The sequence below is a fragment of the Pleurodeles waltl genome, chromosome 11 (assembly GCF_031143425.1).
Source record: "Pleurodeles waltl isolate 20211129_DDA chromosome 11, aPleWal1.hap1.20221129, whole genome shotgun sequence".
Classification (NCBI taxonomy): Eukaryota; Metazoa; Chordata; class Amphibia; order Caudata; family Salamandridae; genus Pleurodeles; species Pleurodeles waltl.
In genome coordinates, this window is record NC_090450.1 from 869678923 (window position 1) to 869703256 (window position 24334).

The following is a 24334-nucleotide window of genomic DNA, read 5'->3' on the forward strand; positions in this document are numbered from 1 at the left end:
GAAGAAAAACACATCTGGTATAAGAAAGAAAGGTGAGGGGAGCCATGTAATTGAGTTTAAAGGTGAGTCCTGCAGGGGGTGTCTCACAAACCGTGCAAAGTTAGGGCAGGTATAATGGCCATGTTAACGCCCTTCCCAGTTTATGTGAGGGTGCAGGTTAAAAGCTGGGCCCTTGCGGATCGAGTGCATCATGTTAAGTACCCAGGATGGTCTGTCATCCGACTTGGCCTCTACCTTCCCCAGATATGTGTGCCAGTATGAAATGGTCTTTCTAAACTAAAGGTTCACATCTATGAATCTGCATACTGGTATTGTTGGGTTTTGAGCTCCACGTTCGAGGACACAGGCAGAGTCGAGAAGAAACTGAGACTCATTGTGCAGAGGTGGTGCTTATATAATGCTTAGTTTGTCACTTCTGGGGCAGAACGAAGTCAGCCTAAAACTGCATGATGCCACCTACTGGCGTAGAGGAGGACTGATGTTTGCAGTTTTCCGGATCTAGTCTGCCGCCTGGAGATACTCTAAAGGTGAGGAATCTGCATTTAAATATCCATCAGAAAGAGCATTAACAAAGGTAAGTAACCTTTTCTTCAATCATAAGGAGAAGCTTTCAGGATGGTGGCTCCAAAGCAGTGGTCGAAGATCCCTTGGGTCCTTCATTGTGTTCTCTCTGACTGGAGTTGGACCTTCTCTTGCAAATGTCAATCTCTATTTATGAAAGAACTGTAAAAAATATTGAGCTACTAATTTTATGACCACACTCCACACCCCCCTTTTCATCATGGTTTGCATCTTATCTAATGCTTCAAATGGTGACTCTCACAACTCTTTAACTTTACCAGGCAAGAATTTAAATGCTGAAAGCTTTATTTCTCAGTGATATACGTTATTTCACACAAGGTGCCTGTAAGAAATGACTATCTTTTGCATGAGTATCCCCTGAGTTTTGCCTTAACTGTTTTTGCTGGCTGTACAACTCTGCAGTTTCCCCAGACTAACAGGTGGTAAAGTGCCAGAGCTCCCACTTTCCACATGATGAAATTGGTATTCCCTTAAACGGCATACGCAACTTAACCATATGTCCTTAGTTTGTGATACAATATACCCAGAAGCCTGGAAGTTAAATGTTAGTGGACTGTAGCTCCCATTGTTCCATCTATTACAATGACAGCACAAACATAACTGCAGGTCTACCATTTGTAGACTAGCTGTTACAGCTTTAAACTGCATATTTGGCCTGTCAAAATATACCATTTTGACAGGTCAAAATGTACTTTTAAATATTTATACATAACCCTTAAATAAGCTTTATTACCCACAAGCCACTCTGTCTGCAAGGTATTTAAAAACAGGACATGTAGGAATTTAATGTTAAACCTGTCCTTACAGTGAAAAGGCACCAAATGCAATTTTCACTGTAACCAGGCTTGGTATTCCATAGGAGAACACAGGTATACATTATTACATGTAATAATGCTTATTTCAGTTAGGAAACATAGAAAAATAATTAAACTATTTGTAATGGTAATTAAAAAAAAATCCAACCCAATGGTAATGTTGTAGCTTAAATAAATATTAAGGAATAGGTACTTTTAGAAAGTTACCTATTCCCTGCCCAAACCCTCTTGATGTCAATTTGCATTTTGTTTTCCACTCCTTCCAGCTGGTAATTAGCATTTGAATTGGGGCAATGGAGTGAAATGCCTCCCAGGAGCAAACAGGCTAATGTGAATGGGCAGAGAGGACCTCTCTGAACCTGAAAGAATATTCAGACTAGGGCTTGTTGTATCCTCTTTGACATCTGTGTGAAATGCTGCTTGAATGTCCAAACCTGCTTAACAGGACTTTGAAGTGTGCCGCAAGTATTATTATATTTAAAACCAAAGGGCAGAGGCAATTTGTGGTGTCCACTCTGTGTTTGCTGGAAAACCCAGCTCTGTTCTGTATCTGGGTTTTTTGGGGATACAGTGACTCCCCAAAACTGGATTTCAGTGTTTGATGTGAGAAGACTCTAGGGTTGCCATAGTACATTCTCAGTCCCCAGAGCCTAAGTTTTGTGTGGCAGAAGAATTCTGCCATCTTTAATTGTTCAAAGTGGATAGGGTTGACCTTTGGAACATATAACCCTTTGGTTAGGGCATACCAAGGAGTCACTCTCACCCTCTAGCTTGTGCCAGGCACCCATTTCAGAATGTTCCTGGACCTGTGGAATTTCGGATGAGGACCGAACCTGCTGTCTGAGACCTGAAAAAATCCCAGAAGACCGGAGCTGCTTTCCCTCTTCTTGTACCGAGTACCAAGAAGTGGACATCAAGGATCACCTCCTGTTAAAGCTACAAGGACACAGCAACCTACAAGAGGCCTTTTCCTGCAGCTGGTCAGCTGACCAGTGGCATCTGGGCCTGGTTTGGACCCTACTGTTTGGCATCTGTCTGCTACCATGTAAGTCTCTAAGTGCCTCCTCTGAGGTCATTGGCAGCTTTAGAAGTGTGTCCCTGTGGTGGATTAGGACTTAAAGGACTCAAGTCAGAAGGTAAAAATCTTTGATTGTGATGAACCTGGTTGGTGTATTCATCCAAGGCTCTGTTGCAATCAGCATCAGATTTCGCCTAGGTTCAGGGCTACCGCAACCATTGACTGTCGTTGGCACTTGGTGCTTTCGACTTAACACTTTAAAAATTCATATGTCTGATCCTGTGTATTGAACTTTTGTCATTTTGGTGTCAATTGTTTGTTAAATTGGACTCTGTTTTTCTAATTCATTGTTGGATTTAATGTTTTGCATTTCAACTTTTACTGTTTTGGTACTGCATAAATACATTACACAGTGCTTCTAAGTTAAGCCTTTCTGCTCTGTAGCCTAGCTACCAGTGGTTAAGCTCAGGTTTATTTAGTGTGTTCGAGGGTTCACCCTGACAGGGTTGTGATTGTTTCAATTTCTTACAATGCAGTAGCTTCAATTTTGCGCATGGTACAGGAGTTTCTTTACATCTGGTGCAGAAGCACCAGGGACTTTGTATCTGAATTTAATTTGCTATGAGCAGATGCTGTTTTACCACCTCCAGTTCTTAAATGGCAGAGGGAAGTTTACGTTGACCCGAACAAAATGGTAAGCGTTCGTGGATCACTTGAAGGATTACAGGGTTGATACCCATCAGTTTGTTAGTACCTTACACAGAGCAAAGAAAACCAGTTTTTCTTCAGATGTGTTATACTCAGCAGAAAATCTGCAATAAGCTGCTAGCAGACCCTCCATACATTAGAACTTACAAGCCTGTTGGAGAGGCAGCCGCTCAGCAGGATTTCAGTGTTAGACATTTGCAAGGTAACCACTTGGTTGTACTTGCATGCATTTACAAAATACTAACTGGACTCTTATTCTAAGTGTAAAGTTAACTTTGGTTACAGTTTATAACTTCTCGATGTCCATTTATGAGTTTTTTTTTTTTCCTGTTGATGTTATAGAGGCTGTCCTTCCACCAGTGGTTCTGCTTTTGGGGGTATTTCTTGATTTGATATGTACAGAACCTATCTGTGAGAAGAACAAGTTACTTATCTTTGATTAAAAAAAAATACAAACATGTTCTGCTGGTAGCTCTATTTTCCCACAAACTCCTCACCTGAATCCAGATAGCCTTAACCAAGGGACAACGGAGTATCAAATTTTCTGTGTGTCTGGCAATGTGTAAATTTTTTCCCTCTGTTTCTTTGTCCTAGCCTACGTGGGCTGGGAAAATTGGGTACCACCAATGTGGCAAGCGGCACTTTTTATCTCTTCGTGACTCCTTTATGAGTTCGCTATAATGTCCTATGTTGTCTCCGAGGACAAGACGTGAATTCAGCACACTAAAGAGAAGTCCCCACTGGTTTCATACTGTGGGTGTATTTTAGGAATGCGTTTCTGATAGAGTGCCATGCAGTGTGTCAGGGTTCTTATGTTGAGAGACTGGGGCACCCCTGCCAACTTGATAAACCCATTCTGGTTAGATCAAAACACTAATCTGAGAGAATCTTTGTTCAACCCCTGATGATTATGGCCCAAGCAGCAGCCAGTGCCTACAGAAGTGTGTGCTACATTCAGGCAGTACCAACAATTTCAGTGAACACAACACAATAAAATTCCCAAACAAATTTAGAAAAATCGAGGAACATTTAATGAGCAAAGACATCAAGATCATTGAAATAGGGTGAGGCGAACTGGAGATATGGATTATTAAAGGTTTAAGGCAAAAAACTCTAGAAAGTCAATCACTATGGAAAAACCACAGTACTTGGTGGGCCAGGATCTAGGCACACATTCAGGCTGACCGCAATGGAGCAGTGTTGGCTACATCAAACAGGTTGTCCCGATCAAAGTTTTTTTTTTTTTCCCTCAGGCTTACTCTTAAACTGCTGAGAGAGCTTCTTCTATTCAGTCCTGCACCTCCTAGGTCCTCAAGGCAGGCTTATTGGCAGGTTTCTTTCCAACTATGTCTCCTGCAGGGTCTGGTCCTCTTTGGTTAGGAGGACCCTCTTGGAGTTGCTTTTTGTGTCCCTGAAGAAGGTGAACTGGAGGCCAACCACCTGGCCCTTGGAGAGGAATGGTGGAGGTGATGGGGCTGGTATTCTGTGCACTAGCCATTGATTGGAGGAATTCTACCACCCAATACTTACCATTTTCCAACCAATTTTTTGCAGCACGTTCTCGTCTCCTTACTAGAGAATTACCTAGGAACCCCCTGTTTCAAGATGGCGGGACCCGGCTACCACCAAGCATGGCATGTCTTCAGTGTCTTGGCCACACCATTACCTGAAAGGGTCATATGTTTAATGTGGCTGGAGCCTAACTATCTGGGAGGGTCCTGGGGATGAATAGAAGTCCTACTTTGCATCACCAGGTAGAGCTAAAGGTTTTCTTTTTTTCTGCCTACGGTTCCTATTAGCTAATCTCAGAGTGGTCAGCAGGTGACACCCATTGGCCTTTCCTGGGCTCAAAGGCAACCCATTGTTCTCTGAGCCAGGGTTGTTATGTCTCCCAGCCAACGGCATGTATTCAAACTGGAGGTGTGGTGATTGGCAGAACTGGTTTTAAACCAGTTCTGGCTCAAGTAGCCTAAAGTATATTTTTACAAAGTTACGTTTATGCTTACGTTATCAAAAATCTGATTTCACCACAAGTTAGACTTTAACTAAACAGGGAATAGCATTGGACCATTTTCTTTAGATCTTTTTTTAAGTGCAGGTGGAAAATAAATGTTTTCATCTCACCTAGCCCTAGCCACAAGATGACAGCTTTGGCTTTTATTTCAATGACGGTACACTAAGTTGTGTAGTGTAACCTATTTTTATATATTGTCACCATGCCATCTAGGGTTACCAGGCACAATGTAGGGATACTTATGATGATATATATATATATATATATATGTGTGTGTGTATATATTTGTGTACATATATAAATATACACACACACACAGCATTTTTCAACAAAGCAAGGGCAGTTTCCCGTGGCCATGTGTCACTGCAGTACATTTAAACTGCTCTTTCCAGAAATATATTTTTGTCATGTATGCGGGTAGTGTAAGTGCACACTACTGCCCACATATGACATTTAACTTTCCATGCCATAGGCACACTAAAGCACCATTTACATTGAACTTGTAGGGAAGGTAAATACGCCAAATAAGGAGTTTCAGTGTACACCACATGATTTACAGGTGAAGCACATGCACTTTACTACTATTTAGTAGTGATAAAGTGCACAGAATCCAAAAACCAGCAAAAATCTGGTCCGAAAAAACCTGCAAAATCTTGGGTTACCATGCCGAAAAACACAAGTATGCTAAAGGATGCACACCTGTACTAAACCTCACATACACAGGAAGCCTGTAGTAGATTGAGATAGAGCATGGAGGAGCAGGTTCTACCTGCATGGAGCAGTGCAAAGACTTCTAGATCCAATGCACTTGGAGTAGAAGCACAAAAACTAGGACGTAATCCCTGAAGTAACAGCTGAGTACCAGAGAGTTGTAGGGATGCAGATAAGTGTCACAGCATCCTCACAGCTTGGGAGGGTACATTTTGCAAGGTAGATCAGCACAGGGAGGTAATTGTGGTGGGAGGTGCATGGCGGAGAATGCCACAGTGCATTCCTTGCTCTAAATTGACCGAAAGCCTGTCCATTGATGTACACACTATGACACGGACATATTTATAGACACATGAAACGGCAGAGGTTCGTATTGTGCTGTTGAATGCAATGTACTGAATATTAACAGGTTTAGTCTTTCACATGGGAGATACTTTTAGATGATTAAGCTCCAAGAAGCTGGAGTATCCATCAGAAACAAATCTCTACTGAGTACCAGTAAAAGTTACCTAAATCCTGTTTTTTTAGGTCATAGTATTTTTACTTATAGGAGCTTTCAGCCAGCCTTCTTCATCCACGGGTCTATTGTTGTCATTCACATTTTTCTTCTGCCTACTTCAGCATAAAGTATGGGGCAGACCATTACAGCTGTTAGCTAACTTCAGTGTGAGTGATGGTATTCTGCTCTTTTACAAGTAGCATATCCTATTTCAAAGTAGTGTCCTGTCAATATGTGCTTTTTCAGACCAGATTTTTTTTGTTGCTTTTATCCAGTTTTTATTTATAATGGTTAGAGCACAACCGCTCCCCCAGCAATAAAGTTTTTGTAAAACTGTGATATAAAAAATAACTCTTTTATAAAGCTGAAAGACTGACAGACCTATGACTTTCGTGAATGCTCGTTATTTGCTGCTTACCTTTGAGTTCTGTGAAACTATCACAGGTTCTGCTTCAGTAAGGTGCTAGACAAGAGAATACTAGCACTTCATCTGTATTTGTAAGGCGCATTATCACACGAAAAAGTATCCTGGTGCTGAGCAGGTGTGTGTGTGTGTGTGTGTGTGTGTGTGTGTGCCTACATTGCCTCTGGTAAACTGATTAATTGAAATGTCAAGTCTTCAGCTTCTTGCAGAATTCAAGGACAGAAGAGTAGTCTCTGATGTGCAGTGGGAGTTCGTTCCACGCTTTAGGAGCGATACAAAAGAACACTCGTCCTCCTGGCCTGATTCTGTGTTTGTGTGGGATGTGTGTAAGTGGAGTCCTGTGGAGCAGAGGTGTCTGGATAGTTGGTGGAAGGAGATGCAACTGTTCAGGTAGGTGGGGCCTGAGTTGGGTAGTGGCTTGAATGTGTGTGAGGAGTTTGAACTGAGCACATTTGTGTATCGGGAGACAATGTAGCTCCCTGTGGTGTGATATGAGTTCTGTGTGGGAGGTTGGGGATGAGTCTTGTTTCTGAGTTCTGAATGGCTTGTGGTTTTTTAGTGAGCTGCATGTAGGCAAATTGATTAGATGTGACAAGATACACACGTTCCAAAATATAACTCATGCTGTGAACAATTCAGAAGTTATTTTGAATAGGCTGGAAAGACATGCTGAACAATGAGATATATTGATGTTGGAAGAAATGGTTTAATAATTGTTTTTTGTGCTTTTAGAAAATCAGAACAGTATATGAGTCAAATCCTACACAGTTTAAGACCTTGCAGTTGATGTTAGAAGGAGAGAAAGAACTATATGGAGCTCAGTGGCCTAAGGCTGGAGGTACGCTAGCCCTGATGTGGTTAAAAAGGTGAGTGTTATCTGTTTGAGATTGTGTAAATAGGAGCCTTTTTTATCTTGTTGGTGTTTTCCAAGTCTAGAAACTAACTTGCAAGGTACATTGTTCCTCCAAAGTTAGGTTTGCTATCTGCTAGTCTTTTTTTGTGGAGGATGGGCCCTGTGCAGCAATATTTAGTGAAGGGGTTTTCTGGTATCCACAAACCCAGCAAAGAATTTGGGAGCTGCCTTGCAGTGGGCCTTGCAAGCCAGAGAATGACCCTGGATTCCACTGTCTTTTGAGGGTCGATTCCTTGTGAAGTGCTAGCGGAAACTTCCTCCTTTTCTTCATGGGATGACTGCAGTTTGTGCCCCTTCTGGGTGTCACATACATGGAGTCGTGTGTTAATAAGGTACATGTTTGCCTCCTTTTGAGGTATTCCTGAGCCTCACTCTTCACTCTAGCTCACACAGAGGACTAGAGACCTTGGGGCAATAAGAGGCTTTGAGGTGCTGCCGGAAAAGACCCCAGGCGAAAGAGAGGACCTAGAGCCCAGACAGAGGGGGACAAATATTTTTTTCTGAATTTGGGAATAATTCTAACTTTTAGGTTGGTGTTACTTGCACACACTGATTTGAGTCTCCCTGAAGATTCGCCAAAATGCACTTGATGTTGGATCAGAGTAAACAGGACACTCAGTAAATCAACCTGGATCCAGGTTTTTTTCTTTGCCTAAGTGTGATGTTTGATGTACAATGTTTGACAGGAATCTCAGTATGCAATAAAACCTTTGACTGCTTTATATTGGGGATCTGGGCTGATGGGGGCATTGGACTCACTTTTGTTTGCACTGAACCTAGAATCTGCAGTCTGTCTTGTTCCATGCATTAATTAGATTATAGAAACACTCTGAGTTTCTAGTGCGGAAACTACTGGAAAAAAGTGGAGATGGATGCCGGTCAGTGCTTTGAGCACACTTACTATGACATCCTGTGACGTTTGAGTCCTGTTGAGCATTTCCTAAAAAAAACTCTGCACAGTACAAGGGACACACACAAATAACTTGAGCAAGTGATTAAACAGGACAGCGAGAAATGAGGAGCCATGGCATTGCAAAGGATGATAAGGAATGCAGATAAAAAAAAACTTGGAACAAATTGCTATAGGAAAGTACCCTCTTTCTTGGCATGGTTACCCCCATTTTCCGTCTGATGTTCGTGTGCTTGACTGTGTCTACTGGGATCCTGCTTATCAGGACTCCAGTAGTTATGCTCTCTCCTTCTGAAATTGGTCACTGGATACTGTTAACACAGTATTTCACTAACAGTTGGCATACTGTTGCCTCCTTAGAAGTCCCTAGTAAATGGTACCTAGGTACCCAGGGCATTGGAGTTCCAGGGGATCCCCATGGGTTGCAGCATATATTTTTTGCAAAGGCTTCTGCAGGATGGCATTGCAGCTTGTGTGAAAAGTTGCATGCACCCTTTCACTGCCATTTACACTGCATCCGGTCGCTTATAAGTCACCCTTATGGCAGGCCCTCCAGCCCTAAGGACACCTATGTGTGAGGGCACCCCTGCACTAGCAGAGTTGTCCCTACGACCTCCAGGACCATTTTCCCAAACTTCGTGAGTGCGGGAACACCATTTTACACATGTACGGGACATAGGTCCAGCTACATAATGGTAACTCTGAACATAGGCATGTTCGGTATCAAACATGTTGGAATCATACCCCAATGCTTTTGCAAGCATTGATTGTATGATTCCATGCACTCTGGGGCTCCTTAGAAGACCCGCAGTACTGCCATTACAGCCTTCTGAGGTTTTACAGGCAGCCCCAGCTGCTGCCACCTCATAGACCGGTTTCTGCCCTCCTGTTGCTTGAAAAACCCAGGAAGGCAGAACAAAGGATTTACTTTGGGAGAGGGGTGTGACACCCTCTCCCTTTGTAAATAGGTGTTACAGGCTTGGGAGGGGTAGCCTCCCCAAGCCACTGGAAATGCTTTGAAGGGCACTTTTGGTGCCCTCCTTGCATGTGCCTACACCGGTTCAGGGACCCCCAGTCCCTGCACCAGTGCGAAACTGGACAAAGGAAAGGGGAGTGACCACTCCCCTTTCCATCACCACCCCCAGGGGTGGTGCTCAGAGGTCCTCCATAGAGTCCCTGGGTTTTGTCATCTTGGATTCCAAGTTGGCAGGGATCTCTGGGACCATCTGAGTAACCAGTGCCAGCAGGTGACATCCGAGACCCCCTTACCCCCCTGATAGGTGCTTACCTGGTTAGCTGACCAATCCCCCTTTCAGGGCTTTTTAGGGTCTCTTCTTTGGGTGGTTCTTCAGATTCAAGACTCCAGCAGGAATCCTCTGCATTGTCCACTTCGACTTCACTGAAGAGACTGCATCTGGATCCTCCAGGAACTCTACAAACTGCAACAAAGAAGCAAGACGCCTTCTGCAACATTGTATCTTCAGCTCCTGCCAGCAACTGTTTCCCAGTCGCGCATCCTCTGAGGACCGCCCGTCTTCAGCCTGCACCAGAAGACCAATGGAATCTCCCTTGGGGTGAAGGAGTCACTCCCCTGCTTCAACAGGCACCTGCTGCAACGACGATCAGCTGCGTGGATCCCTTCTCTTGCTGAGCTGCGTGGATCCTGCATCACTGGTGGTGGACTGAAGTGGTCCCAACGGTCCTGATGTCCTACTGTCCAACTTTGGTGGAGGTAAGAGCTTGCCTCCCCACTCAAGACAGTACCCCCGTGCACCACATGTTTTGCAGTTGCAAAGGCTTGTTGGCATCCTTCCACGAAGTTCTTTGAGCATCTAGCAGCTCCGAACCCCTGTACTCTATCCTGCAACGCTACTTCCTGAGTGGTTCTGTGGCAGCATTGGAGCCTCGGTCGTCGTGCTGCATGGGCCTCTTTTGCAACTTTTGTCCCCGTGCTGTGGGACTCCTGCACATGCTGCCTGGTCTTCAGTGGGCTCTCTGAGTTGCTGAGAGCCCCCTCTGGCTCCCGCTCCTAGGTAGAGTCCACTTGGTCCTTCCTGGTCCCGGGCAGCGCCGTTTTCCACTAACCACAAGCTTTGCATGTGCCAAGGCTTGTTGGTGGACTCCATCGACGCAAACCAGACTGAAATCCTCCATCGGGCGTGGGCCATAATTTGCACTAACCAGGAGCCTGACTCAGTCTTCTTTGGTGCAGTACTGACTGTCCTTCTTCACTGGTAGTTCTTTTGCATCTTTATCTGGGTTAACAGGGGCTCCTGTTCTCCCTGGATTCTTCTGTGCTTCTTGGACTTGGTCCCACTTTTTCCACAGGTCCTAAGGTCCAGGAATCCACTGCTGGTGTCTTGCAGTCTCCTCTGGTTCTTGCATAATCCTTTTCGTTTCTGTATGTATTCTGGGAAAGTTACTGTGTTTTACTCCTGCTTTCCTGGGCACTGAGGTGGGCTCTAGTACTTACCTGTGGGGTTTTCTAGTACTTCCAGCACCGCTCTACACACTAAACTTGCCTAGGCGGGAAACCAACATTTGCATTCCACTTACTTAGTATTTGGTTTATTTTTCCCCCCCAGGCCCCTCTCTATTATTGTGATTTTCGCTAATTGAACTGTCTTCTAACTGTTTTTAGGCCTATTTCTGCATACTAGTGTATATAATTTGTGTATTACTTATCTCCTAAGGGAGTATAGTCTCTGTGGTATTTTGGCAATTGTCACCAAAATAAAATAGATTTATTTTGTAACACGGAGTATTTTCTTTCATGTGTGTGAGTACTGTGTGACTACAGTGGTATTGCATGAGCTTTGCATGTCTCCTAGATAAGCCTTGGCTGTTCAACCACAGCTACCTCTAGAGAGCCTGGTTTCTAGACACTGCCTACATTTCACTAATAAGGGATAACTGGACCTGGTTTAAGTTGTAATAAGTCCCACTACAAACCAGGATAGCCTCCTACAACTGCCTTGCAAAAAAAAACAAGAGCACAGCCACCTCACTTTCTCTACACACAATAGAAACAACATCTCCCACTCATCAGTCTTGCATCTCAATTCAGAAGGGAGCTACAGGCTCATCTTTCCAAGGAGCACTTCATTATCCATGTCCCTTCTACCACTTTATTGTTTTACAGTCTAAAATTGTTCCCCTACTTTAATCCAAGTACATCAGTCTGTTTCCTAGTGAAGTCTGCACCCAGTGATTACCTCATACATGCATGCCTTCCAGTTCTCGAGGAGTCTGTATATAGAACAGGTGGCATTAGCTCAGCTTTTTCACTAGATGTCACACATGGCTCCAGTGTCCAAGGAGTCTTGTAAGGCTCTCTTCTTGATTTCCTTTATGCCCAGTTTTATGGTATTCTTTTAGAAATAATGTAACCATTCTGTATTCATGATTACTCACGTAGAATGTATTTAAGACTGATTATAATTATGCAGTAGAATATGTACCACGGTTGCAGACTTTTCTTCGTAGATATCCAATATCTTTGGATGAATACATGCACAGTGAATGGGATGATTACGGTGTAGCTTCAGTTAAAAATGCAAACTTAAGTGCTATCTCAGAAGAAGAATGGAGCAAGGAGTATGGTAATGAGTGTTTTGGACAAAATGAAGGAATACACACAAGATGAGTGGCCAATGGGTGGTACTGTCCTGCCTGCTGTGGGGCAGAGGAACACTTCAACAGAGTTATCATGGGAAGTGTTCAGATCCGCTATTAGTGCTAGAGTGCGTTTGGAAGTAGAACTCAACAAATTGATTTGAGCGTACAGGATTACCCTTGCGCTTACAGGGTACAGTATGTTCGAAGTACTTGGGGAAAGGAAACCATATGCCAAGGATATTTGTGCTTGGCAAGTGAGTGATGGGAGGAAGCGAGAATATTCAGACAGTGCAAAATGTTTGCAAGGAACATTATGACCGCAGACGTGGTGTAAAGAGTTTTACCCTGGGAAGTTGGTGGTGGGGGTTTGTGTCAGAAATTATGTTGGTGTTTAGAAAGTTATGAGTCAGTACAGTGAACCACTTTGAGTGGTCAGAATTGTCTTGAATGCGGCTGAACTGAGTAATAAGAATGTGCAGCATTTAAGTATATTATGAAAGTGTAACTAAAATTATGTTATGAAAGAATGAGAATGGTGCTGTTCTGGTTAATTTTGGATGGTGGGGTGATGTTGAGAGTGGAGATAAACTGATTGTGGGCCATGAGGAATATAGTTGTGAGGGAATGAATGCATCTGGAGTAGCTGCTGACTTTGTGGCTAAGGCTGACCACCTTGACTTGGATGGAGATGCAGGAGATGAATGGTGCCATGATAACGATGGTGGAGGAAGCGAAGATAACATCTGTTATAGCTGATCCATTTAACGTTACTGACAGTCCTAAATGCCACAATGTGGCATAAATCACAGCAAAATATGTCAAAATACTATTTACGGAGTTCCCTCCTAACTGTGGCACTGCTGATAGTTTATTGATCCATACAGTGGTTATGCACTCAACACCTTTACTTCTTGGACGTTGAGATGATAGTGTGTAGAGGCAGGATCTACGGGAACGAGGTGCAGATGCTCTGCTGTCCCCTGCAGAGCTTTCCAGTTCTTGTCCTTGTTTCCAGTGTTATAATGAAGACTTAATCTCATAGTAGATTTTAGGAAGTTTATTGAAGCAAGTCATCTACTTGCCTCAGCCTGATATCACACTACAGAACAGTTGACATTCAAAACTAGCTTTAGTGGAACATACCATTTGTAAGGAGAGGAGAGAGAATTAAGGGGGTGGGGAAATAAGAGGTGTGACCAGAGAAGAGATAACGTCCTCCTTAGAAGTTGGACCGGAAAAAGATGTGATAATACTGCACCTGATATTATTGATTTCATGAGGCATATGTGAATGTCCTCTCTGAGGCACCAGTATTACTGTATGTCGAATTGGTGTCCTTTTCTTTCACAAGAATCCGAATCCTTACATGTGAAATTTCTACCTATTATAATTCTGCTTGTATTTATTTCCACCATACTTGAAAATGTGGGCGTATTGTTTTTTCGCCCATAAACACAATTATAGATTTTCGCACCTCCATGGCAAGGTGTGGCTGTGCCAGGGACAGCCATCTGGTCATCACAGGCAAACCCCACAGCATTTTTCAGAGCCAATAAACAAAAGTAAAAGAAAGCAGCCATTTTTGTTCCCCTGCAGTGCAGCAGCAACCAGCTACGGTCTGCAGCTGCCTGTTCCTTGTCCTGATTAGGAGCCGCCAATCTGAAGACTATGGCCAGCAGCACCCATTGAAAAGTAAAATTCCCTGAGGGAGTTGGACGTTGTTTTGAAGACTGATTAAAGAAGAGTCCTGCACATTCATGGAAGACCTCCACTAAGGTGTGTGCCTGACCATGGGAGCAGGTCATTGATCATGCAGTGAAGTGTCTTCTTCCTTTACCCCCTTGCGTTAGATAGTATTTAGAAGATTTGGAATAACTTTAAATGCCGCTGAAAGGACATCATGGCATCTCACACTCAACAGCCAACCAACTGGGATTGGCTCCAGTCCACACGATGGGATGAGAGTGTTCTCTGTGAGACGATAAGTGGCAGGTGCGAAGTGGAAGCTTGGGGACCCAAACTGGCAAGTAAATACCCTGTATACATGACGCAGCCACATTATGTGAATGCAAACTCACAATGGGCTCATTGCAGGTGCACCCAATTTGCTAGGTGCAGCCTTCCATTGGGGCTTGAGAGGAGGAACATATGTTCTAATAACTCACCAGGGGCTATCCTGCACACAGGTGCCAAATGTAAGCCCTGTGCACAGTATATGATGTATAAATTGATTGATATGGTGTTTGTATACTGCACATTTAGCGGAGAGGCAGCAGAGTGCTGTACATGGTCAGAGACGGATGCACTCAATGAGAGAGCTGGGTTCTGACGGTGGGAGTTTAATTTTCTGCATTGTGAAGTAGTGTTTTTTAAAGAGGTGCCTTCAGTTTTTTTTTTTCTAAATTAGAACATGGTTGGTATAGCCCTGATGGATAAGTGGATATTGTTCTAGATCCTGAATGTTTGAAAGGAGAAATCCTGTTGCATTGTTTTATTTTATGTTGCCACTCCTCTGGTGCTCTGGCTGCAGATGTACCAATAGCCACTGAAGGTAGTGATCTTATCAGCCAGATAGGCAGAATAATAGTTGTGATGTCTTTACAGAAGTTGATGTTCGATCTGAAAAATGGGATGTCGGTGGAGTTCTGTCCGGGTGGGGGTGATGTGGTCCTGTTTCTTCAGGGCCTTACAGAGGAATGCTGTGGCATGTATGATGCCGTTAAAGGAGGGTGGGAGAGCTATGTTGAATATGGGAAGCTGAGGAGCTGAGTATTGCCACCATACAAAACTTTACATATGTCCAGCTTTTTCCTCCAACTGTTGCAAGGCATCATTTTCCCTAATGGGCCCATAGGACTATGTTGGTATACTGAAATGTAATAACTTTGAATGTGTAATATGACTGTTTTCTCAACATTGCATGTGATCAGCCAAGTTAAAAATGCAGATGTACGAGTCAGATAGCCAAAACCGACTAATGAAGGCCACACCAGTCTCAGTTGCAGGAGGCAAGCATGGAGCTGGGGAGCGCAAATGCTGGATTGCGAGGGAGATAGAGCTTTGGTTAAGAGATCCTCTATAGCCAGGACAGGGCCATGGAATGTTGTGGAGAGTCGAGAGGGGTGGTAATTTTGCAGGGGCAACATACACTGGGTAGCCATAGTTTTGTATTACATTGGCATGTGCCAGAGATTAACAAGGCACTACCTGTGGACTGTAGGTAAGTATTTGGGACAAGTGTGGTCTGCATTTGGAGGAAAGTAGCACAAGGTTTATTGTTACAGCCAAAATAGGAGTAAAAACTGTAGTAGTTGCAGCGGCAGGAGAAAGAAACATCATCCTGCACAGTTTCACCTGAAAAAGGAGATGTTGTTTTTTCAATGGCTCTTTTATATTCATGACCCATGCCCAGAGTGATAGTTTACGTTGAGGTATGGTTGTAGTGCATTATAGACACACCATCATGTCTTGATGTTTGGGTCCAGACCGGGCCTCTGATATCTAGCCCAATTGACATCTGCTGAGCCACTAAGTAGGGTCCATTATCTCCTCATCTTTGCTCTTGCGTTGGAGCCTATGGCCTTTTGACTGCATCAAGGGGGAACCACCTAGGTTATTCCCTTAGGTGCCAGAGCACACAATGTTCCCCTTTACGCTAAAGATATTTTACTATATCTGAGGTATGTGGCCTTGCCCTTGTCATCCACTCTTTTCACCTGGTGTCTGGCCTGAGGGTTAATTGGATTAACTCCAGTGTATTTCCCCTTCTTCCCACCCCCCCTAGGCTAGGCTCCTGGGGTGTGGGTGACCCTTCAGTAGTAGTATACTCTTCGCTACCTCAGCATCCAAATTTACCATGACTACTGTAGTCTTCTCAATGGCAATAAAATCAGGATTGTGACAGTGCTCAGAAGTCAGGTGGCCTTCTGGGAAACACTCCCTCTGTCAATAATGGGGAAGGTAGCGCTCTTGCAAATTGTTGCTTCCTCAGGTCTTATGTTTAGCTAACCTACTCACATTTTTCCCTGGGAAATTCTTTCACACCTTGAACTCTCTTCTAAGAGATCTTATTGGTGCAGTAGTCGCTGCAACTCTCTTGATGAACTGTGGCACCCTATAGATGGGAAGTTTTTCAGAGTCCGAATTTCGAACAATATTACTGCACCTCCCAGTTACAACTGTTAGGTGCTGGAACTAAATCTGGATGACACCGCCACCTAGTGAACCCTTGTTTGCTATGAGTGGTTCATGCTTGCTTCAGAAGGAGCTAATGACTCACCACTAAGACCATCCCCCCTTGTACACCAGCCATTCCTCTTAATTGTTTACTGAACAGCAGGAGCACTTTAGCTGAAGCTAGCCTAAAGTACTGGAACTCGGCTGGCCTTGTGACATTGGTCAGTCTCTTTCCAGGATGGTCTTCTCTCCTCTTTTGATAAGATCACAGAACAATATACTGTTTACATAGGTCAATCCGTAATGTATAATGTAGTGAAATGATTTGTAAAGCACATTGTTACCCCCAAACGACATCCTGGTGCTGGGCCTGCCCAATTCATGTACTGTAATGCCTCCCTGCTAAAGAATCAAACACACAGACTGGGAGAAAAGCCAAGTCTTGAAAAGCTTTCTGAAGGCGGCATCATTAACAACTTGCTGCAAGGAAAGAAGAAGCTGATTCCAGACTTTTGTGCCTAGAACAGAAAAAGATCTATCCCTCTGTTCTTCAGCCTAAACTTGGGAATCCGAAAAAAGTTGACATTGGTAGGTCTTAGAATTCTTTGGGTATCATAATGTGTGAAACGATCATAGAGGAATTTCGGACCTGTATGATGTAACGCTCTAAAGACTAAAGTGATTTGAACAGAGTCTGTTTTCCCACTGGGAGCTAGTGGAGTTCCCTTTAACTGCTTTGGATGTTGAACTCCTGCAGCAAAGTTTAAGCACTGGTCGAACAGCTGAATGTTGCACAGCCTGTAGTTTCTAAATTGAGTATCTGGGAATACCGAACAAAACTGATCTGAGAATACCGAACAAAACTGTTGCAATAACAATGCCTGGAAGTGATCAAGGCATGTACTACAGTCTTCCTAACCAATAATGGGCGAAACTCCAAAACCGTTTAAAAGGATTTAATCTCTGAGGCGCAGTTTAATGACACCACAGCAACTTGATGGTGAAAAGATGAGTCAATCAGATTCAACCCCCAGGTTTCTAGCAGCATCTGTGGTGGGGGGTGGCCTAGCCAGTCCATCTGGCAGTGGGTCTAAGACAGATAACTGATTGTTCCAAATTGGAGAATTTCAGGGGGGTGTTGGTGGAGGAGGGGCCACATCCGAAGAGCCACGTCTTGAGGTTCTTCCTGAAGATTGTGAGCCACAGGTTTGTCTGAGGTGCAGGGAGAGGTTGTTCCAGCTCTTACCTGTAGCGTAGGTGAAACATCCTCCTCCAGCACTGGTTTTGCGGATGCGAGGGACGGTGGCCAGGGCCATCTGGGTGAAGCTGAGGGATCTGGCGGGGGTGTGGAAGGAGACAAGGTGGTTCATGTAGGCAGGTCCTGCCTTGTGTATGGCCTTGTATGTGTGGGTGAGAAGCTTAAAGTTGATTCGCTTCTCGACCAGTAGCCATTGGAGGGTCCTTAGATGTTGGGAGATGGGTTCTCGGTGAGGGAGGTCCAGAATGAGTCTGGTGGCGGCGTTCTGGACGAGCTAAAGTTTTTTGATATTCCTACTTGTGGTGCCTGTGTAGAGGGTGTTGCCGTAGTTATGCTTGCTAGTGACTAAGGCATGGGTGACTGTCCTGCCACAGTCTGCTGGGATCCATCTGAAGATCTTCTGAAGTTTGTGTAGTGTGCGCCAGCAGGATGAGGCAACAGAGTTTACCTGGCGGTTCATGGATAGGGAGGAGTCTAGGATGAATCCTAAGTTGCAGGTGTGCTCTGTCGGTGCAGGGGGGGGGCACTGAGGGATGTGGGCCACAAGGAGACGTCCAAAGCTGAGGTGACGTTCCAAAGATGATGAGCTCAGTCTTGTCAGAGTTGAGCTTATGGCAGCTTTCCCTCATCCAGGTGGCGACTGCTTCCGTTCCTGGGTGAAAGTTCCTTTTGGCCGTGTCTGGGTCTTCGGTGAGGGTAATGAGTTTTGGGTCATCCGCATATGGCACGATGTTCATACTGTGACTTCTAACAATGGCAGCAAGAGGGGCCGTGTATATATGGAACAGTTTGGGACATATGAGGATCCTTGGGGGACTCCACAGTTGACTCATGTGAGCCTGGAAGTATAGGGCGGGAGTCTGACTCTCTGTGTACTCCCGGAGAGGAAGGAGTGGATCCATTCCAGGGCTGTTCCACAGATTCTTATGTCGTTGAGTCTGGTGCACAGAGTACTGTGGGAGACTGTGTTGAATGCTGCTGAGAGTACGAGGAGTATGAGTGCTGCGGTGTGGCCATGGTCTAAGTGTAATTGGATGTTGTCTGTGGCTTCCAGGAGTGCTGGATTGCTGCGGAAGCTGGACTGGGAGCTGTCCAGGAAGTTGTTGGACTTGATGATATTTCGTAGTTGTGCATTGATTGCTTTGTCCAGTACTTTGGCGGGGTAGGGTAGCAGCAAAATGGGCGAGAAATGTTTTTGTTATGATGGGTCGGCCGAAGTTTTCTTCAGTAGAGGGCATAATTTGGTGTGTTTCCAGTCCTCTGGGAAGGTGCCTGTGCCGATAGAGCAGTTGATTGTCTTACGGAGCTCAGGTCGATGAATGCGCTGGATCTGATGTATATGTGGTGATGTACCCAGAGTGGGTGTTGTTCATGATGTTGACTGTTTCCTCTGTGGTGAGCGTGGACCAGCTGTGGATGCTCTTGATGAGTTCTTGGAGGGGGAAGGGGGAGGAAGGAGTCGGTCATAGGTTCCGGTGCCAGGATTTTCCGGGAGGAAGCTGTCATAGATGTCCTGGACCTTGTCGTGGAAAAAGGAGGTGAGTTTGTTGTAGAGATCCTGTGATGGTGGTGGGAGGGGGGGATGCTGGTGGTTTCGGAGCGGGGAATCTGTGAACTCGTTGATGACTGTGAAGAGTTCCTTAGAGTTGTGTGTGGAGGAGTTGGTGCGCTCCTGGAGTGTGTCCTTCCTTGCGTTTTTGATTTTTCATCCGTGGGCGGCATTGCGGCTCTGAATGAGGCGAGGTCTTTGCTGTATTGGCTGTTCCTCCATTTTTTTTCTCTAAACGTCTGTGATTACGCTTTGATTCTTGGAGTTCGGTGGTGAACCAGCTGGCTTTCTTAGGTGCGCGTTTGGCTGATGTCAGCCGCAGAGGGACTAGAGTGTGAGCGCATTCGGTGATCCATGCGTTGAGATTGCGCGCTGCTATGTTGGTGTCGTCGGAGGGGGGAGGAAGGGATTTGGCGAGCGATGAGGTCAGTTGCTCGTTGGTGATTTTGTTCCATTTCCTGTGGGGGAGGGAGGGTTCCTGGAGGTGCATGTGCGGCTGCTGGGTGCGGTGATTGTGAAGTGCTTGCAGTGGTGGTCGGTCCAGTCTGGGGTGGAGATGGTCTCCATGGTGATCTGGTTGCTTCAGGTGAAAGTGGGATCCAGTGTGTGTCCTGCCATGTGTGTGGGTTTGGAGACCAGCTGTCTGAGGCTGAGGGTGGCTAGGTATCCAGTAGAACGGTGGTTTTTGGGTCGGTGATGTCCTTGAGGTGGAAATTCAGGTCACCGAGGAGGTGGTAGTTGAATGACGTCAGGGCCTTGGGGGGGGGGGGGGTGAGGAGGGAGGGCTTGGTGGAGGGGAGAATAGCGATGTCTACGACGTCTTCTAAGAAAGCTGGGTTGGGGCCTGGTGGCCTGTACACAAGGGTGCCCTGGATGAAGGAGTTGTGGTTTGAGTGGACCAGGAAGTGACGGTGTTCCATGGTGGTGCAGTGTTCTGGGACGGGTTTGACACGTAGTGAGGGCTTGTGTACGATGGCGAGTCCTCCGCCTGGAGTCAAAAGTGGTCATTAGGTGTCCCTCCAGAGTCACATCAGAATGAAGTCCCCACAAACCTGCAGTACCTCTGGTCTTTACTAGAGGTCCTTCTTGAGTCATATGTCAAAGATTGGAAATTCTCTCATTAAATTGAAGTAACTCAAGTTGTTAATAGGTGTCCCTCCCATGCTGGATGCAAGAGTTTTAAATGACGCCTCAACAAATATATGTTGCATACCTTTTTTACTGTTACTTTTAATGATTGTGCTTGTTTACCATAGATAAATAAAGATGCCATTGCTGGTTTATGATAATGTGTCAATGTTGCAGATTTCAGTACACAAATAGTTTTTTAAAATACTTGATGACACCCTATAGTATAAAGTAACAACATTTGCTGGTAATTAAAAGTGCCTCCAAGTATCTTATCTTGGGGTTGTGGGAAGTGGGGGGAGTCTATATTTTATTTAGATATATGTGTGTATATATACACAATCAAAACACAGTCACTCAAATTGAGTGTGTTCAGTAGCTGAAGTGGGTTGCTCTATCCTGCGTTTGAGGAAGCTTAATTTGGTGACGAGTGAGAACTGTGTGTGTGTGTGTTTGTATGCATATATATGTGTGTGTGTATGTATGTATGTATATATATATATATGTGTGTGTGTTCGGCATGTGTAGCTGCAGCTACACATGCTATGCATAGCTCTTCGGACATCTAGTGTTGGGCTCTGAATGTTACAAGTTGTTTTTCTTCAAAGAAGTCTTTTCAGAGTCACAGAATCATGTGACTCCTCCTCTCGGTTACAGTGCGCATGGGCATCGACTCCATTGTTAATTGTTTTCTTTCTGCTGTCTGGTTCAGACGTGTTTCCTCTCGCTCCAAGATTACGATTCGGAAACCTTCGAAAACTCAGATAATCATCTGTATTGTTTCGATCGCGTTCCATCTAGACTCGAACCGATAGTACCGTCGGAATATCGATTTCGCCCTTCTGGGCGCGCGGGCCCGACTCTGAACTGTTCGTGTCTACCGCGTGGTAGCCTGATGGATCGGACTCTATTTAGATTCTGCCCTCGGTGCCATGTGAAGTTTCCCTATACAGACCAACACCTGTTTGTAATCTGTGTCTTTCTCTGGAACACCGAGAAGAGCATTGCGAGGCCTGTCGCTCTTTTTGATCCAAGACGACCTTACGGAATCGGACAGCAAGAAGGTTAGAGATGGCATCGAAAAGTACAGAGCATCTCGATGTCATGGAAGAACAGGCACAGACCGCAGTCTCCATCTGAGACACCAACTCTGAGCAAGAATCAGAAGAAGACAGGCTTATCACTGCTGGCTAGCACGTGAGTACGTATACCACTACGGCGACATACAAAAAAAACACAGAAGGCCTTGGGTACACCACTGCCAGAAGGCTATGGTTTGACCCGAAAAAAGACTGTTGACTGACCTTCGGGTTCGGTGCCGAAAAAGGCCACTCCTCTGTCCACTTCGGAGTCGAGCAAATCGGTAAAAAGTTCTGCTTCGGACTGCAGTAAGCATCCTCAGTCCTTCGAGTCAAAGCTTTGATGCCCTGTTTTGGAGCTGAAACAGACGACTTCATTTTCAGGAGCGAAAAAGATCCAAACTTCGGAACCCAAGAAAACTTCTTATACAGAGGAACAAGGACTTTCAAGGTGCCTCAAACAAAGTTCGAAGCCAGTGCACCAATCTTACAGGCCTTCTGATTAGGTCACTGAGATTCAGCCCATACTGGAGGCTATGGATGAGAGTCAATTCAGAATCCATATACACAGAGACTGGCAGAACTGTTACTGCACCTCCTTTGAAAACAAAAAGAAAGCTGGCTTTTCAAGAGGAATTAGTCTCTGCTCAACCACCAGCAAAAATCTCCAAGCAAAAGAAGCCAGTACCTGTTCCTACTTCTCCTCATTCACCACAGCTTCCTTTTTCACCTCCACACAATAGTCCACCACTGTTGCCTTCACCAACGCACTCACAGTACTCACCTGGGGATACAGTGGATCCTTGGGATCTATATGACCCGGATCCTATGCCAGATAATGATCCTGACTTATACCCCTCCAAGCCTTCTCTACCAGAGGACACCACTGCATACATGGAGGTAGTTTACAGGGCAGCTGCTTATTATTGGGTGCTTTTGTATACTGAGACCCTAGAGGAGGATTATTTGTTCAACGCACTGTCTTCCACTCACTCCAGATATCCATGCCTTCCCATGTTGCCTGGAATCGTCAAACATGCAGACCAAATTTTTAGTGAGCCAGTCAAAGCTAGAGTAATTACTCCGCAAACTGACAAAGTACTAATCTGCTCCTACATACCCAGACTACATCACACACCAAGTTCCTCCAGATTCAGTGGTGGTGAGTGTGGCTAGAAAAACGGCTAATAGCCAATCCTCAGGGGATGCTCCTCCACCTGAAAAGGAGAGTAGGAAGTTTGATGCCGCTGGCAAGAGAGTGGCAAAGCAAGCGGCCAACCAATGGCGAATTGCAAATTTGCAAGCCCTTCTTGCCAGATATGATCGAGCCCACTGGGATGAGATGCAAGAACTCATCCAGCACCTCCCAAAAGAGCATCAAAAGAGAGAGCACAACAGGTCGTAGAAGAGGGACAGGCCATAAGTATCCAGATAAGGTCTGCCCTGGACGCTGCAGATACAGCTGCAAGAAGTGTAAATACTGCCCTTACATTAAGAAGGCATGCATGGTTACGCTCTTCTGGCTTTAAACCAGAAATTCAACAGGCAGTACTTAACATGCCTTTTGATAAGAAACACTTTTTTGGGCTTGAGGTCGATACAACCATAGAAAAGCTGAGGAAAGACTCAGATACTGCCGAAGCAATGGGATCATTATACACGACACCGTATCGAGGCTCCTTTCGCAGGCCACAGTTTAGTGGAGGATTCAAACCATAATCCTCTGAAGCTTCTACCTCCCAGGCAAAGCAGGGATAACAGCAGTAGCAATATCAGAGAGAGGAGTTTAGAGGGTCCTATGGAGGACAATATTTTAGAAACGGAGGCAAGTTCCAAGCCTCAAAACAAGCCACTACACCATCCAAACAGTGACTTCTTTCCCACCCCTCATATCTCCTGTGGGGCGGGGAGTTTACAGCAGTTCCACTCTCATTGGCAAAATATCAACACAGACAATAGGTTGTTATCAATTATCCGCAATGGCTATTGCCTAGAAGTAATCTCCACCCCTCCAAACATTCTGCCACGTTACCACAAATTGTCCCCAGAACACAACGTTATGTTGCAACAGGAGGTACAATCTCTACTATTAAAACCAGCAATTGAATTGGTCCCACATTCTCAGCAAGGAACAGGAGTATAATCACTATACGTCCTCATTCCCAAAAACATGGCACTCCAAGGCCTATCCTAGACCTCAGGCCTGTCAATCTATACATCCTGTCAGAACATTTTCACGTGGTAACTCTGCAGGATGTTATTCCACTACTACAGAAACAAGATGACATGACTGCTTTAGACCTCAAAGATGCGTATTTCCATATACCCATCCATCCAGCTCACAGAAGATATCTTGGGTTTGTCATAGCAGGAAAACATTACCAGTTCAAAGTTCTGCCGTTCGGCATAACCGCTCCAAGAGTGTTCACAAAATGTCTAGCAGTAGTAGCAGACTACTTAAGAAGGCAACACATTCACATCTTTCCTTATCTAGACGATTGGCTAATAAAATCTAGCAATTTTACACAATGCCAACAACACACTCAGTGTGTAATAGAAACCCTACATACACTAGGGTTCATTCTAAATTACCAGAAATCTCATCTTCAACCAGCACAAGTACAACCTTACCTAGGTGCTATTCTGAATACTCAAAAAGCCCTAGCATATCCAAATATACAAAGGATACATGCTTTCCAACATCTCATACCACTCATGCAGCCAAATTAACAATACAATGTAAGATTTATCATGAAGATTCTAGGAATGATGGCATCCTGCATAGCCATAGTATCACATGCAACACTCAACATGAGGCCTTTACAAGAATGCTTCTCACAACAATGGTCTCAGGTACACGGTCAGTTGCAAGATCCAGTGTTGATAGACCACCAAACGCACATGTCCCTTCAATGGTGGAATCGCAGCAATC

At 44.8% G+C, this 24334-nt stretch overlaps 1 protein-coding gene across 2 annotated transcripts in view; it reads left to right on the plus strand.

Moving 5' to 3' along the window:
• GLTP (glycolipid transfer protein) overlaps nt 1-24334 on the plus strand; it is a 189159-nt gene that overhangs the window by 107777 nt on the left and 57048 nt on the right. For both annotated transcript variants that reach the window (XM_069214727.1, XM_069214728.1), the window contains exon 3: nt 7504-7637. In XM_069214727.1, coding sequence (XP_069070828.1) covers nt 7504-7637 — 134 coding nt within the window. The remainder of the gene's footprint in view (nt 1-7503; nt 7638-24334) is intronic.